The following is a 16,107-nucleotide window of genomic DNA, read 5'->3' as shown; positions in this document are numbered from 1 at the left end:
GACTGAGCCACCCAGGTGCCCTCTACCAGCTCTCTTGTCCTGGTTCACCAGACAGGCTACAACTAGGGAGAGGATGGAGGATTCAAACCCCAGGTCTACCCCTAGTTTCCCCACTTATATCAGCTTCTCTCTGCGGGATTGATCCCGGAAACGTGAACCATGGCTACAGATAGCTTTGGGACGAAAAAATATAGTTAAAGGCTGATTCCCCATTGTCTGCAACAGCCCCAGCTGGGCAGTGGTTTTAAATCTGATGAGCAAACGAGCGGTGTTGCCCGCAAGAGAAAAACCGCCCCCTGGCCTGGAGACCGGTGGAGAGGAAATGGTGAGGAAAGGGCAGGTCAAAAATTAGGGAGAAACAGATGAAGTGAGAGGTGGGGGGGAAAAAGAGAGCGAAAATTCGTTCAGAAAGGCCACTTTATTGATGGAGATGAAACTGAAAGGAGCTCTCCACAGCCCTCCCTCACTCACTTCAGTGGCTTCACTGGGCATCCGAGACTGGCGTGGGCAGGCCTGTTGCCACACGGGCTGGGCTGCTCAGCCAGCTCCGTGCTGCCTGCCCCACGTCAGGCGGCCACATACAAACACATCACAGCTCATGAAGACTTGCAAATGCATCTCAGAATTCCCCAAACGGTTCCAGACATTTTTTTTTATATTGTACAAAATGTGTTAAGTAGGAAAGGTCAGCTGTGCTGTTGACACCTGTGGGACGTCCTTTTAGGATTACCGTCCCTGAAACATTACTTTTTATTGCAGTGAAATCTCTAGAAGGTAGAGCTGTACAAAAAAAAAAACAAAAAACAAAAAACTAAACAATTTTAAGAAGAGCAGCAACTTAACACTGCTTTAGTTCATTTAAATTTTCTTTCTCAAAAATACATTCCTAAATATACAAACTATACAATCTTGTCATTTTAATGCTGGTTTTGTTTTTTCTGTTTTTGTTTTTTAATAATAATAGAACCCAAACTAAAAAAAAAAAAAAAAAAATCTGTTCGTCTTCAAACCGACAAGAGCGCTCGAGGACTTGTGACTCAGTACCTTCATATAACACCACATAAATAACTTTAGCCACAGTCTGTGTTCACAGCGTGGTCAGTGGAACAAAGGAAATACTTTTCTGGCGATTAGACATCATCTGCAGAGAGGGTCGGGATGTTCATCCGAGGCTGGGTGAAAAATGCCATCTTCTCCCTACAAAAGAGACCAGCGCTTCAGAGCAGGGTTTTTCAACCTTACTTTTTAGGTATTATGGGTGGGATCAGTCTCTGTTGTGGGGGCTGTCCTGTGCACTGTAGGATGGTTAGCAGCCCCTCCCCCATCCTTCCTTCCAGTTGTGACAACCAAAAAAATGTCCCCAGACATTGCCAAATGTCCCTGGGGTGCCCCAGTCATCCGTGGTTGAGAACCACCAGTTTAGGGACATTAGCAGGACCGGCCACCTTCAGTTCAAATCACAGGCCTAAGTTTAAACGGGCCCTTGGGCCACTTGCAGTGTTCATTTGTTTGTTTAAGATTCCCAATTGGTTAAAAATTAAGAGGTGTCCAAATACAGTTATACAAATGACAGTATATTTTCTTTTCTTTTTTTTATTAACATATAATGTATTACTTGTTTCAGGGGTACAGGTCTGTGATTCATCAGTCTTACATAATTCACGGCTCTTGCCATAGCACATACCCTCCCCAATGTCCATCGCCCAGCCACCCCATGCCTCCCACCCTCCACCACTCCAGCAACCCTCAGTTTGTTTCCTGAGACTAAGAGTCTCTTATGGTTGGTCTCCCTCTCTGGTTTCATCTTGTTTCATTTTTCCCTCCCTTCCCTATGATCCTCAAATGACAGTATATTTTAAATGTTTCTATTCCAGAAAGGCATGTTTCTTTTTTTCTTTTTCTTTTTTTTTTTTTTGAGCACATACACAACCACCAGTGCCTTCTCTAGGAGGCTATCATGAGTCTAAATGCAAGGGCCTCTGTGAACGGGAGACCCCGGCCAAATGGTATTTGGGCCCTCTTGAGAAGTGCCTGGATCCAGGCAAGAAAGCACCTCCCTAATATCCCAGCAGGCAGCAGGCAGAGGCAGGGAGGCCCAGCAAAAGCCCCCATCACCCCCAGGCTTATTTATCATTCAGCCAATTCTCCGTAATTACTGGTGATGGAAATGCTCAGAGGAAAGGCCGGAGCAGGTGGCTCATTCCTTCAACAGGAGGACCTAACAAATTAGCTCGCGTTGTGTGCAGATTGATAGAGACGGCTGAAGGAAAGCACGGCGGCACTCACAGCCCCCCGGGGATGGCGTGGCAGAGGGTACACATCTGTTATAGGGGGAGCCAGTGCTCTGCTGGTGGAGGGAGCACGGGCCGGGGCAGGGCGGCCGAGGCTGGGGAGGCTGCGTATGAAAGGGCAAGGTGGGCTGGCCAGGGGCCCACTTGCTTACCTGAAAGACTGCACTTCTGGGGGCTCCTTACAGCTCTGGCCTCGAAGCTTATGTACATCCTTGGCGGCTGCCCGCATCATCTTGTCTGTCTGGAGCTCACCCTTGTGCTCTGCTCGGTCCATCTGCAGGGCAAAGCAAGCAGGGCTGTGAGGTGGTATGGAGTCCTCAGGGCCTCTAGAGAGGGGTCAGCCAGTGACAACTTCCTAGCACAAAAGAGGAGTCTATGGTAGTCAAGAGGTCTGAGGGTCACAGAACGGGCACGCTCACTCCTTCCTGTTCCACGGCAGGATCCTCTGTTCAGAATGGTGATGAGACGTGGTCCCACTGTCCGTCGGGGTGGACAGGTTTCTGGGGCCAGGGAACTGAATACCTGTGTGTTAAGGAGATGAGGGCTGCCTAGAGAAATGTGTCCTACCTTTCTAATCCTCAGGGCCACCTAGAAAGGTACATTTTATAATTGCTTCTATATTATAGACGAGGGAATGGAGGCTCAGGTAGGTTAAGAAATTTCTTTAATTTCAAAACCACTAAGAAGCGGTAGAAACCCAATTCCAATCATTTGGTTGTGCTCAAGGGCTTTAGGGACACTGCACCTCTTCCACCTAATGCAAACCTGTGTAGGCACTTTGGAGAACAAACCACAAAAAGCCCTGAAATATCCATGTACCATATACTGGAAAACATTGCATGAAGATGGAATTTTGGCCAATGAAACCATGATTTTTTTAAAGGTTTATTTAATTATTTGAGAGAGAGAGAGGAGACAGAATCCCCAAGCAGACTCCCCACTGAGCATGGAGCCAGATGTGGGGCTCAATCCCAGGACGCCGAGATCATGACCTGAGCCGAAATCAAGAGTCAGCCGCCCCAATGAAGCCATCATTTAAATGGTTTTTTAGTAGAAGGGCATTATCAGACAGTCATGGATGTACTATTCTTTTGCTATTTGAGAGGTCAGGCTTCCTTTCCTTCTTTTCCTTCCTCCCCTCCCTCCTTTCCTCCCTCCCTCCCTTCCTGTCTTTGCCTATTATAAGTATACAGGGTATAAGTAATAAATTAGAAATAAACATTTCTGGAACTCTTGAATTAGAAGAGTCCATTTGAAGGCCCCCCTAGTCTGGACCTCAGAAGCCCACCACCACTTTCCTACACTAAGGCATTATCACCTGCACCAAGAGCTGCACCTTCAGCTAATGGCTCTCCCAGCAACCCAGGCAGGCACCCTCTGTAAGGTGCCTTGTTTGGCTGTGTGCGGAGAAAACTAGTAAAGGTCATTCCTGCCATGGGTGACAGTCCAGGAGTAGCAGATATATAAATGAGTTGAAGATGGCCTCTGTGTATTGACCCTGTGTTGTTACTTTTTCATGACAGCCTGGGACCTGTCAGCTCACCACCCCACTGGTGCCAAAGTCAAATTTTTAAGGCATCCAATTGCTTTAAATATAGCTCCAACAAGCAGATTTTTTTTTAGCCATTTAGAAACTGCCAGCTTTGCAGACCCCATGAAGTTGTACCCACCATTTGCTAGCCATAGATAAGATAAACCCCAGGGCCATAAAGGACCTGAAGCTGCTGCTACTTTGGAGCTTTCTGACCCAGAGAGTCCTGTGCAGCTGAGGGACAGCATCTAGATGCTAGATGCTCCTAGATCCCCTGTCCTCCTCTCCTCCAGGTGAGGTGCCTCCTCTCCTCTGGTGAGGCCCAGAGAAGTGCCTTCGGGAGTTCTCCTGCAGTGAGGAACTTCCTCTATATGCAAACGTGTCTTTGGAGATGCGTACTCCGTGGGACCGCATGGGCAGACACTGGGGCAGGTCAGTGTTCTGTATTTATTCTATTCAAGTGTGCGCCCCAGCGCAGATTAGGTACCCAATGTTTGATGAACAAAAGTGTGAATAATAAGGCCTTGCACACATAAACATGGAAATGCAGCAAAAGGGCCTGGCAGCCAGGTCAAGAGTTAATAAAGTTTACTGGGCAAAGGGATTCCTGGATACTTTTGCTGATGGGAATGAGGGGCCCTGGGAACACTCTTTAGTGGGTCACAGGATTGTAGGCCCTGTTCCAAGCTCTGGCCTCCCTCCCCTGCTGCATGGGGCAGTCCCGCAGGGCAGACCAAGCCGCCTCCCTTGCCTCTTGCATGGCTCTCACCCGCTTCTCCAGCATCCTCAGCAGCAGGCGGAAGCGCTCATCCTCACGCAACCAGTGGGGCAACTCCTTCTCCCCATGGCTCTTGGCTTGTTCAAGCTGCTCCTTGAGCTCCTTCAGCACCGAGATCTCCTGAGTCAGCTGGCTGTGCCAGGTCCTGGTCGCCTGCAGGTCCAGCTCAAGGTCCAGTGACGTGCGGATCAGGCGCTCGGCGCGCAGGGATTTGACCGACGAAGGCTGCGGGGGGAGGGAGAGCTTTGACTGGTTATTAGAGGGCTGGGTTCCCTAAGCCCCAACAACCTGCCCCCCTGAACCTCAAATACCCCCCTTTGTTTATCTGTAGGCTTCTAGTTCTTCAAAAATGGGGCTCCCCCTCCCCCAGAGCCTGCCTTGATTTCTCCCAGGTCCATAGCTTATGTTTATTGAGCATTTTTATGTCCCAGGCATGGGGCTGGGGGTAAAGTTGAGATTCCAGCCCAGGCAGTTGGCTCCAGACCGCACCCACTCACTCCCCACACTGCCCAGTTTCCCCACTCTCAGTGCCCTCAACATTCACACTTGGTTAATGGGTTCTTGTCATGATCCTGCTCTGAAGTTATTTCCTCAGTGCAGGTCTGTGCCTCTTTGAGGGAGACGTCATGTCTTCTTGACTTTATGTTCTGCTGTTTCTGCTTGTCTAGCACCCACTCCCCTGATCTGACAGTAACAGCGATGACAATGATCATCTTCCCTTGGGGATCCACTCCTCCTCCATGCTCAACCCACATGGTGGTTCACGGGGGACTTCAGGGACAGGAATGTGGCCCAAACCTGGACAGTCAGAACCTCAGTGACTGCTTCAGGAGTGAGTATGTTGTCTAAGCCCAGTAATAACCTTCAATTCTGGCACTTCTGCTGAGTCCTTGGAAAAAAGAGTCTTTAGACGAGGTTATGAAGCCAGTAAGATCTAAGCCTGGAACTGATCATGGCCATCTTTCCCACTATAAGGGGTGACCCTTTTTAAGAATTAAGCTATCTGGGAGGAGCAGTGTGCCATGAGACCGGGACTGAGGCTTGATGACATTGTCTCAACAAAGGCTCAATTCATGCCTGAAGGTAGTCCAGCATCCTGGAGTTTTCCATTAAATGAGCCAGTAAATTCCCTCTTGCATTTTCAAGTTATATTTGAATTCTTCAGTTATCTGTATATGAAAGATCCTGAGTAATGCAACCATTTACTCTCCTTCTCGATCAAAAAACAGTAATGATTACAAAATAACTAAATAACTGATGGAGGCAGGATTCTAAGTTGGCCCCGAGATTCCCACCCCCAACATACATGCTGGAGAATGCCCTCCTCGTCAGTGTTGAGGGGGGTGGCCTGTGAATACCATGGCATAGCACTCCCATGATTAAATAACTCATCAGCTGACTCTGAGTTAGACAAAGGGGAGATGTTCCTGGGTGGGCCTGACCCAATCCAGTGAGCCCCGAAAAGGTGAACTAGGCCCTTCTTGGAAACAGGTCTCATCTGGCCTTGAAGACACAATGTGTATGGTGGAAAGGGCCACATGGCAAGGGCCTGAGAATGACCTCTGGGCCCTGTGAACAGCTCCTGTCCTGCAGCTAGCAAGAAAACACAAGACAAGGGATTCTGCCAATGTCCTGAGGGAGCCTGGAAGTGAATCTTTCCCCACCCAAACTTCCACAGGAGGATGCAGTCAGTCAGCACCTAGATATGAGCCCGGTGAGACCCCGAGCAGAGGATCCAGCTAACCTGCACCTGAACTCCTGACCTGTGGAAACTATGAGATACTGAATTTGTACTATTTTAAGCTGCTAAGTTTGCTGTGATTTGTTATGCAGCCATAGAAAACAAACACAAGGGCTGACAGACGGATTTGAGAAATGGTACATAAAACACTGCTGTGAGAGCCCCCCTCAGTTAAGGCTGGCAAGCACACTTGTGGGACCATGAAGCAGCGCAATGTGGAAGTTCTAGAATGCCCTTCTAGGGAGAGCCTTGTCTAGTCTGTGCCGTAAATGAGCAGGGCCAGGAAATCCAGCTGAGGGATCTCTGTAACTCAGGTTCTCAGAGTAACAAATGAAGCTGCTTTGTTCTGACTGATGTCCAGTCCTGGACAGGCCGAAGCAGAGACAAGAGCTCAGGCACGCAATGGAAGAAGGACTTAGTGCTCAAGCGCCCCGGCCCAGCCTCGGGACTCTCCTGTGTTTCAGATCACAGTTAGGGCCTGAAGGAAATGTAGGCTCAGATCCACCTATCAAGGGCTCTCTCAGTAAGTGTTCCCCTTGGCTAAGAGGAAGAAGAGGTAAAGGGCGAATTGTGAGGGCCTGTCTTGACAGGGAGTTGTAGGCAATGCAGGGGGGGAGCAAGCAGGTGCTTCCAGAGGCATTTCTCCAGGAGTGGATCATAGAACACCTGCTCCAGAATTCTCCAGGGAGCTTATCAAAATGCAGCTTCTAGGGCCCTACCCTTGCTGCCTGAATGAGACTGTCTGGGAGTGTGGTCTGGGAAATGTGCATTGTCAGTAACCTCCCCAGAAGACTCTTGGTGCTCCAGGCACTGTGCAGCACCAATTACAGCAGACAGGGGTGGAGGGAGGGACCCCAGGCCGGCAGTTGGCCAGCCCTGTCACTGGAGGCCATGTCCATATTCCCCTGCAGCCAACCGTGTGCACCCTCTTCTGTGTGGCTTCCTTTCTCCTGCACTCTCTAGTTCCGGAGACTTGGGGAGCACGGTGGTGACAGACAAAGGACCCACTCCTGACTCTGCTGTTAGAAGCAGGTCTGCGGGAGGTCTTTGGGAGGGGTGGAGGAGCCTTCCCCTGCCTGGGGCTGTTGGCACTCTCTCCCTGCCTGTTCTTTTTGTTTTGCTCTCTCTACTTGTCTTTCTGACATTCCAACTCCTGTTTCTTCTGGTTCTGCAAACTCCCCAGAACTACTGTAGTCTTTCTACGCTGACAGCCCAGAGTGGGAAGGGCCCGAGTGGGAAGGGTCCGTTTGCATCTCTGTAGCTCTGACTCGTAACAAAGCGCACACCAGGAGTCAGTTTTTTGCCTAACACTGTCCCACCCCGATCTCTGAGCCAAGACTCCCTAAGGCAGGGGGAGATTTCTCTGCAAAGGCAGCCTGTGGCCTCTTCCCGGTGCTTTTCCAGCTGGATGGAGAGAAGCCCATCTGCACCTCCCCGCTTCCGGTGGCGGCTTGGAGGTGTCCGGCTTCTCTGCCAGCAAGGAGGGCTGTCAGAACCTTTGCTCAGTCAGCTGGATGACACGCTGAGCAGAGTCGTGCGAGAGGCAGCTTCCATCAGTGACTGGGACACCTTGAGTTGGGTAGTTCTTAGTGACTTTGATTTCTACCCTGGAAGACAAGGCCAAGTACGCACACTCCGGACCTAACCTATTCATCATCATCCTAAAGTTACATTTACCCTTGGGCACCTTCCCCAGCGCCTACACAGGCCTTACAGTTCATAAGCACCATCACGCTTGCAAAAGCAACCTTCTTCACACCTCTGGCTGAGAACAAATGGTCAGACACGGGGGCATGCGCTTGGGAGATGACCGTGGGGCAGGTGTACGAACAGTTCTGCGGTGACTGTCTTACCCGCTTCATCCGGACGCTGCGCCGCTCCAGGGAGTTTCGAACAAAAGGTGGCTTCTTGGACAGCGTCGAGCTGTCACTATCACTTCGGTTCAGCTGCAGGAGAAAAGTCCTGGGAAGTTAATTAGAATTCGAGTACCTCCGGAAGGCACACTGTGGCCAGAAGGGTGGTGGGGTTCCCAGGTGGCTGGCAGTGCCGCGGGGTGAACACCAGATAGTGTGACTCCAGGATCTAATGCCCCCGGACCTACCACACCAGGGCCTGTTTGCACCGACTCTTCCCTGTCACCCGTGGAGCTCAGATGGAGCCACCGGCAAGATACACGTGTCCGAAATGTCCAAGATAAGACACACAGACAGGCTCTGGGAGCTCTCCCCTGCTCGTGTACTCTCCCAGAGGGCCAATACTCCTCCTCCGTGGCCGCAGATCGTGCTTTTGTACCAAGAGTGCCCCTGACAGAGGGGGGCCGGCGAGGGAGGCTGCAGTGACAGCACATCCCAGGATACGCAGCACAGAGGCTTCTTTCTCGAGTCACATTTGCAAGGTGATGCAATTGCCACGGGCTGATGCAACAGAGCCCGCTCGCTCTGGCAGCGTCTGCCCACTTCTCCGCTCTCTCCCGAGAAGCTGTCTGTGCTGTTACTTTTGAGGTTACTGATAATTATTGGTAATGATGCTATTAATAGTTCTGCAGTGTCGATGGGCAGGGCAACCCCGGGGATGTAACTGACAAAAGCTACCCTTGGGCATAGCTTGGGTGGAGGGAGGGACCCCAGGCCGGCAGCTGGGGATGTAACTGATAAAAGCTACCGCAGGAGGCAGAGTCCGGATGGGAACCGGAAAGAGAATAACAGAAGCGGTCCTAACGACGTGTGCCATGTGCCTCACAGACAGCTACATTTAATCCGCAGACAGTCCTAATGGAGGGAATTGAGGCCCAGGGAGATTAAGAAGCTTTTACAAAACACAAGGCTGGTGAGCATCAGAACGAGAGTTGAAGGTCTGCTCAGTCTGACTCTAAGGCCAGGTCCTCTCCTGGCCCCCGGGATGCACGGAGAGCTCAGAGATGAAACTAGGTACAGATGGAGGCGCGGGCCATCTTGACGGGGGTGGGTTTGTACAAGCGCACTGGTTGGATATCATACCGGGGGGGGGGGGGCTCTACCCCACACGGCTCCGATCCAAAGGTGACGCTCACAGACTGCGTCATACCAACTAGATTTACTCATCAGGATGACTGATCCTTAGGTTGTAGCCATTCATGGGTCAATGATGATGTTAGAGGAGAGTGAAGGATACCACATTAGATCCTTCAACTTATCTTTTCCTAATGTAAAGATGTTTTGCTGCATTCAATCTCAGCCATGGTAGAGAATATCGGTGCTCTGTTATATTTCCATGTAATAACTATGGAAACCAGGAACAAAGAGGTGAAATAACTGGCAGTCACAGGCAGCTAGTTCGAGAACGAGAACTTTGGAAGAACTGTATTCATCAGGTCAGGGTGAGCTGACCAACGCGTGTGACAGCACCTCTGGGAACTATGTAGGTGTCAAATACACGGGGGCTGTGGAGCGCTGGAGGGAGCATAATACATTGTCCCTATGCCCATGGACTTCAAGTTCAGCGGGGCGCCCAGTTCAGGGAAACTAACCAAATAACACAGGCTGTGCTGAAGATCAAAGAAGGGAGAAACCAGCAGAGGACGCTTGGTTTGCAGAAGTGTGGCATCAGGCCAGCAGAAGAGACAAGTCTTAAGTAGCCGGGGGGACGGCAAAGGAAGTCCTTCAGGCGGTGGCTCTGAGTGATAGAAAGGCTGTGGACTCTGCAGTCAGACTCCTGGCTTTGCATCTAATAAGCTGTGTGACCCAGAGCAAAGTGCTCTGTCTTTCTGAGTCTCAACTTCTGCATCTGTGAAACGGGGCAGACTCCATTTGCCTTGCAGGGCTGCTTCTGAGATTAGAGGACACAGAAAACATGTGCTTTTTTTGTGGGAAAAGTTGCTGCTTAGCATCCCAAACTCCATCCCATGGGCGGGGAAATCCCCAGCTTAGGACTCAAGGTGGGAGACACAGCCCACCTTCCATCAAGGAAGCTGGCAGCGCCGGAGTCTACCTTTCCCGGCCTCACTTGCAGTTACCAGCAGACACAGGACGAGGCTCTGCCCATTGGGGGCAACTGCCTCAGGCTTTGGATCACGACCTGGTTAGCTGGACCCAATGCTCTGTTACTGGGCCTCTCAGAGCTGATGAGCCCACCTGCTTTTGTTCCATGAGCAGGCCATATCTGTATCTCAGGGAGGGAAGGAGGGGTGGCGGCAACAGGGAGAGCTGCTCTGGCCTCGTGCAGGGCAGGAACCTCTGGCAGAGGTACTGATGTTGAACCCGGTGGCAATAGCTGGGACCAGCTGGGCCAGGCTTAGCAGTAGCACTGCTCGGATCCTCAGCTGACGGGCTCTGTGGGCTCTTTTGCTTGGGGTCTGGCCTGCCCTCTTCCCACCTGATTTCTGAGGCTGGTTCTGCAGCCTTCCAACACTTCCAATGAACATGTGAGCTACTCGGTTTCTTTTCCAAAAGATTCTTTCCTGCATCTATTGCTCACAGTCTGTTTCTTTCTTTTTTTTTTTAATTTTTAAATTTAATTTTATTTATTTTTAGGATTTTATTTATTTGACAGCGAGGGCACAAGCAGAGGGAGAGAGAGGGAGAAGCAGGGTCCCTGCTGAGCAAGGAGCCCGATGTGGGACTCGATCCCAGGACCCTGGGATCATGACCTGAGCCAAAGGAACCAACCTAACCAACTGAGCCACCCAGGCGTCCCTCTCACAGTCTGTTTCTGTTGCTTCCATTAAGAACCTGACTGGCATAGGCCTGGATACCAGAAGTAGAGTGCCGTAAGTCCCAGACTGGGAAACATGGAGCTGGCTGTGTCCCGGAGGGTTGGTTGGGGCCCAGACCCCAATATTTCTTGTTGGGAATTTGGTCATTCTCATTTTGTGGGTTCAAAACGGAGGGTTAAGTTGTTACCAGACTATATGCCGACAGAGTTTTAGGGGAAATGATAGGAAAAAATCAGGACATTGTACCACTGGCTTCTTCCTGCAGCCTTCAGTAAGATTTTATACGAAAGAGACAACCTTGAGCTGAAGTAGGACAGTCAGAAAGCAAAAAAGGAAAAATACAGGCATCCCTGCTTTCTGAAAGTTCACGTGACATCACTTTGCTTTCATAAAAGACCCCCGTTAGCACCTGTTTTTCTAGCCAAAAGAAATATGAGGAGGATTTTCACTTTTATGAAAAAGACAAGCTAGAACAACGCTCAGTGTCTGTTTTGCAGTGAGCCCTTATGGAGGCAGCCGCACCCCGAGCAGGATGGGGCACCACCACACTCCCCCAGCACTACACTGAGCTTCTCAGCATCTAGCTCCCATAGCTTTGAACCGTGTCTGGGAGCTTCTGTGCTTTATCTTGACTTATGTTGTGCATCTTTTAGCGAGATGTGTCCCAAGGTATCAGAAAAGCCTGAGAGAGGTTATTGTTTAGGTCTGGGAATGCTAAAAAAAATTTTTCCATAAAAATGAATGGTAACTGCTTCTCCACTTTATGTCACTTTGGCTTTGCTGTAAGAGAGGCCCTTTCTGCCTGTTGCATGGGATGCATGCTGCCTGGGGATTTCTTAATTTGCAGCCTTGCAGGGTTGGAAATTGGTCCAGATAATGAAACATGGGAAGGGCTCCCCGTGGTGCTAGGTGTGTTACAGATGCTTAATAAATAGCATCAGAGCTCCTGGTTATTTGAAGATGCCAATCCTGGGAAAGGGCCACTAAAAGTGAGTCCATCTAAACAGGGGACCAGGGATGCCTGGGTGGCTCAGTCGGTTAAGTGTCTGATCCTGGGACCCTGAGATCGAGTCCCGCATTGGGCTCCTTGCTCAGCAGGGAGCCTGCTTCTCGCTCTGCATGTTCTGCCTGCCGCTTCCCCTGCTTGTGTGCTCTCTCTGACAAATAAATAAATAAAATCTTAAAAAACAAAACAAAACAACAAAAAAAACAACAGGGGACCAGAATCTTACAGTAAATATTGGGGAAAAAAACTTCGAGTCTTTAGTTGGAAAGGGGAAACACTTTATAAAAGTTATTATCTTCTGTCTTCCATTGACAAAATTACAACTGCATTCTAATTCTGATGAAAAAGAATGAATCAAACACTAATTTCTTTGGTGTGATTTTTCTGATGAGTGATATTCTTTACTTTGTGTTTGAATTCCACTGCACAGTCATAAAACTGGTAATTCTGCCCAAGCCAGAGGGTTTCATCCATTATCCTAAGGGCTTTTCTAAATCCTTCAAATTATTCACATTTGCAACATGAGTTGGATTTTTCTCTTCCTCAGCTGTGAGCTGGCTTAACTGTAGGATTCTTCACCTGTGATTCAGGAATTCCTTAACATCAACATTACATTCAGTGTCTTCAGGAAACCCTGTACCTTTCCCAAGATATGCAGCCAATGTGCAGACGCTTACAAACTCAAACGATTAGCTAGAGGCGTGACACTGAGGGGAGGGATTTATGTTATTTCTGGGAGGGACTAGGGGAATGTTTTTGTGGGGAATAACTAGTAAGTAGCTAGTAAGTTGGTGACACTGCCATATTATGAAAAAATTAGCTTCTCTACTCAATCTTATAATTTTGGCCATGGATACTGAATACCAGATTTTTTAAAATTTTTATTTTAAAGATTTTATTTATTTATCTGAGAGAGAGAATGGGAGAGAGAGAGGATGAGAGTGGGGAGGGTCAGAGGGAGAAGCAGACTCCCCGCTCAGCGGGGAGCCCGATGCGGGACTCGATCCTGGGACTCCAGGATCATGACCTGAGCCGAAGGCAGTTGCTTAACCAACTGAGCCACCCAGGCGCCCGTGAATATCACGTATTGAAAGTGCCCCTCAATATCCCCTCTCCGTCCCAAATTACAGTAGAGGGGTAAGTGGCAGGTTGATGATATAGGCCGGGTTCCATGGGCTTCGCCTTCTATGATGACTTATTGGAACACTAGACAGGGAAGGTTCTGTCTGTGCTTCTAGTTAATGTTTGCTGGTTCTCTATGGCAGAGGGTAAGGAAGAATGTTGACCCAGGACTCAGGTGAGGTGTGCATGTGTCCTACCTGCGCCATCCCTGAGGAAGGCTGGGACCCCCTCAGGTGTGGTAAGTGCTAAAACGTTCCATTTACGGTAGAATGAGAGAAGGAGGCTGGCCTGGGAACGGGTAGCCTAATGAGATGGATACACAGGGAAAGGCGCGAGGGAGCAAAAGCCTACCGTAGGACTTCTCAACTCCAGTGCAGCCTGTAGGAGAAGGCTAGCAACCAAAACAGGTAAAAAGGGCCAGGTGGCCAGACTGAACTTGACAGCCTGCCCTCTCCAATCAGCCAGTCATCTAAGGGCAGCTGCTTAGCTCCAGCCAACTGCCGCCGTCAGAGAATGTGCAGCCCATGGGGACAGGCAGTTTCTTGTTTTCAAGAGAAACTAGAATTTTATGTGAAATCTCTTCATTTTTCTTTTATTGTTAATTGCCTTCCCTACGTTTTCAAGGTTAGCAACAGGTTTAATGAAAACCAACCAACCAACGTGTGGCTAAATAGCTAAATAGTACAGGCACGTTGCGTTTTTGCAACCTCAGGCTACACACTAGGATTGCCCTGGAAGTGGGGAAGAAATGCCCGTTCAGGGACAGCGAGGGGTCAGTCTGATCTTAGCAATTGGTCATGTAGAAGGGAAGGGCAGGCTGCGAAGAAGAAGGAGGGGAGAGCTGGCTGGAATGACAAAAAAACCCCCAAAACACTGGCCTTGTACGGGTTACCAAGCTTTTCCCATATTTTATCTAATTCAATCCCTAAAACAGTCCTTTGAAGTCAGTGTATTAACTCCACATGCACTGAGGCGTTAACTCCCCTGAGGATAGCTGACAAAGTAAGAGTCATCAGAATTTGCACCCAGAACCCTGTGAGGTCCAAGGCTCTCACTACTCCTCGGGAAGCAGGTGTTCGGGAACGAGGGCAGTACCACACATTTGCTTACCCGGCACACATACTGGCTTTGGGGTCCTGGGGAGAAGGTCTTAGAGCGGATGATGGTGCTCCCTCGAAGAAAGGGCCCTGGGGATGGTGCGCCCACCCGGCGGTCCTTGGGCCGCACCACTGTGGGAGATGGGGCCGGGGTCTCTGTGTTGGTCTCTTTGTCCACCTGAAGAAGAAGTCAGAGCTCTGAGGCCACTCGTATCCATAGTGTCTCGGCCACCCAGCCAACACTTGTGGGGCAGACTCCCCACCTGCTCCCCACTCCCGTCATCTGGCCTTTGACCCCACAGATAACAGCTGGGGGCTTCGTAGGCCGTAGCCCTGCCAGCCAGGACAGCACCCAAGGCCCCAGCTACTGGGCCCCTATTCCTCCACGTGGGTTGGAGCATATTCAGTCCCCAAACAAGCTCACTGAGCAGAAGAAGGATGGATGCCCTTGACTTCATACCCTCTAGACATCTATGCCAACCACATTTTGACAAAGACACACCCAAGGCCTCTAGTGCTGCAGCCAAGAACTGCAGATGCTTCCCTGGAATTATGGAGGCAATCTGCAAATCTCAGTCTTTCAACTTGGTGAGCAGGTTTTCTACTGTCCTTTTACAGCAGTCACCAGCAAATGACAAACAAACAAGAACACCTGAATGCAGGGCTCTGTTAGCCTACAGTGCCTTTGTGTAATTTTGAAAAAGGCAGCCCTTTTGGCTGGAGAGACTGCAAAAAGACTTTCCTCTGGGTGTGGAGCAGTTGGAAGGCGGCCCTAGGTTCTTCTCCAGCCCCTCTTGGCCAGGCACCTTTGTGCAGTGCTCAACCCGCAGCTCCACCCCCTGGTGCCCTGCTCGCACACAATGGGGTGCTCTATTTCCTGCCGGTGGAAAAGACAGAGAGATCTCTATGCAGAGTGAATCTGGTTGTCGTGTGTAACCCTAGCGCAGCAGAGGTGGCGAGGGGAACTGGACTGGACTCCTTTTTCCTATTGTACTTTGGGCAGACCCAAACAAAGAAATACATTCCTTTGAAACCTTAGAACCTGTCAGCCAGGTTGGTATTATTGTATCCGTTTTAGAGATGAGGAAATGAAGGCTGGAAGGGATGAAGTCACCCGCCTAAGACTACACAGCCAGAGAGGAGCAGAGCCAGCATCTGAACCCAGACCCATCTGGCTACAAAGCTTGAGGTCAGTCCAGAGAACCAGGGCGGCTGCAGAGGGCAGGAGAGAGGAGGGGAGAGCCAGTTTACTGTCACTGAGATGACCTGCACTACAGGCCGGGACGCTCCTATGCAGCCTTCTGCAGGTCACTCCATTCCGAGGGCCTGTCCCCTGAGGCTGGAGAAGTCCAGGCACCGAGGGCTATTTCTCCAAGACAGCCCTTCCTGTCTCTCTGGGCCTGCCTACCTTTAACGCTGGGCACTCGTCCCTAGCACGTGAGACTTTCTCAGTGAAAACATCCTCCTCTCCCTCCTCCTCCTCCTCCTCCTCTTCCTCCTCCGCCGGCGCTTCGTTCTCGCTGGTCTCCTCGTACCTCCTGTGATGACAAAGAGCTTCGGTTACCTGCCCAGAGACCACTCTGATCTGCTCACTTGCCTCTAAATGCACCTAGGGCAGAGCTTCCAAGCCTCTTCACAGTTGAGGACATATTTAAACAAACAAACAAAACTTAGTGAGGTCTAACTGACATACAACACAAAGCATTTCCATTGTATAGTTTCATTTGACCGATGTATTCCCAACCAATGTATCCCCCCGTGTAACTACTACCACACTTGTGATACAGAACATTCCACTACCCCAGAAGGTTTCTTGCACCCTTCCCTATTTAACTTTTCCCTACCCCCGGC

General features: G+C 50.1%; 1 protein-coding gene across 2 annotated transcripts in view; it reads right to left on the bottom strand.

Moving 5' to 3' along the window:
- Positions 1-792: 792 nt before the first annotated feature.
- Positions 793-16,107, bottom strand: part of WWC1 (WW and C2 domain containing 1) — a 147,269-nt gene continuing 131,954 nt past the window's right edge. The window contains exons 18-23 of one of the 2 annotated variants that reach the window (XM_035013898.1): positions 15,665-15,794; positions 14,270-14,434; positions 8,195-8,287; positions 4,592-4,843; positions 2,444-2,565; positions 793-1,197 (exon numbers count right to left, since the gene is read on the bottom strand). In XM_035013898.1, coding sequence (XP_034869789.1) covers positions 1,131-1,197; positions 2,444-2,565; positions 4,592-4,843; positions 8,195-8,287; positions 14,270-14,434; positions 15,665-15,794 — 829 coding nt within the window. In that variant the 3' untranslated portion in view covers positions 793-1,130. The remainder of the gene's footprint in view (positions 1,198-2,443; positions 2,566-4,591; positions 4,844-8,194; positions 8,288-14,269; positions 14,435-15,664; positions 15,795-16,107) is intronic. The other variant, XM_035013902.1, reaches the window with a different exon arrangement.

Source organism: Mirounga leonina, unplaced genomic scaffold, assembly GCF_011800145.1.
Source record: "Mirounga leonina isolate KUSES-001 unplaced genomic scaffold, KU_Mleo_1.0 Mir_104, whole genome shotgun sequence".
In the NCBI taxonomy this organism is placed as follows: Eukaryota; Metazoa; Chordata; class Mammalia; order Carnivora; family Phocidae; genus Mirounga; species Mirounga leonina.
The sequence above is the reverse complement of the archived record's forward strand: the minus strand, read 5'-3'. Positions and strand labels throughout refer to the sequence as shown.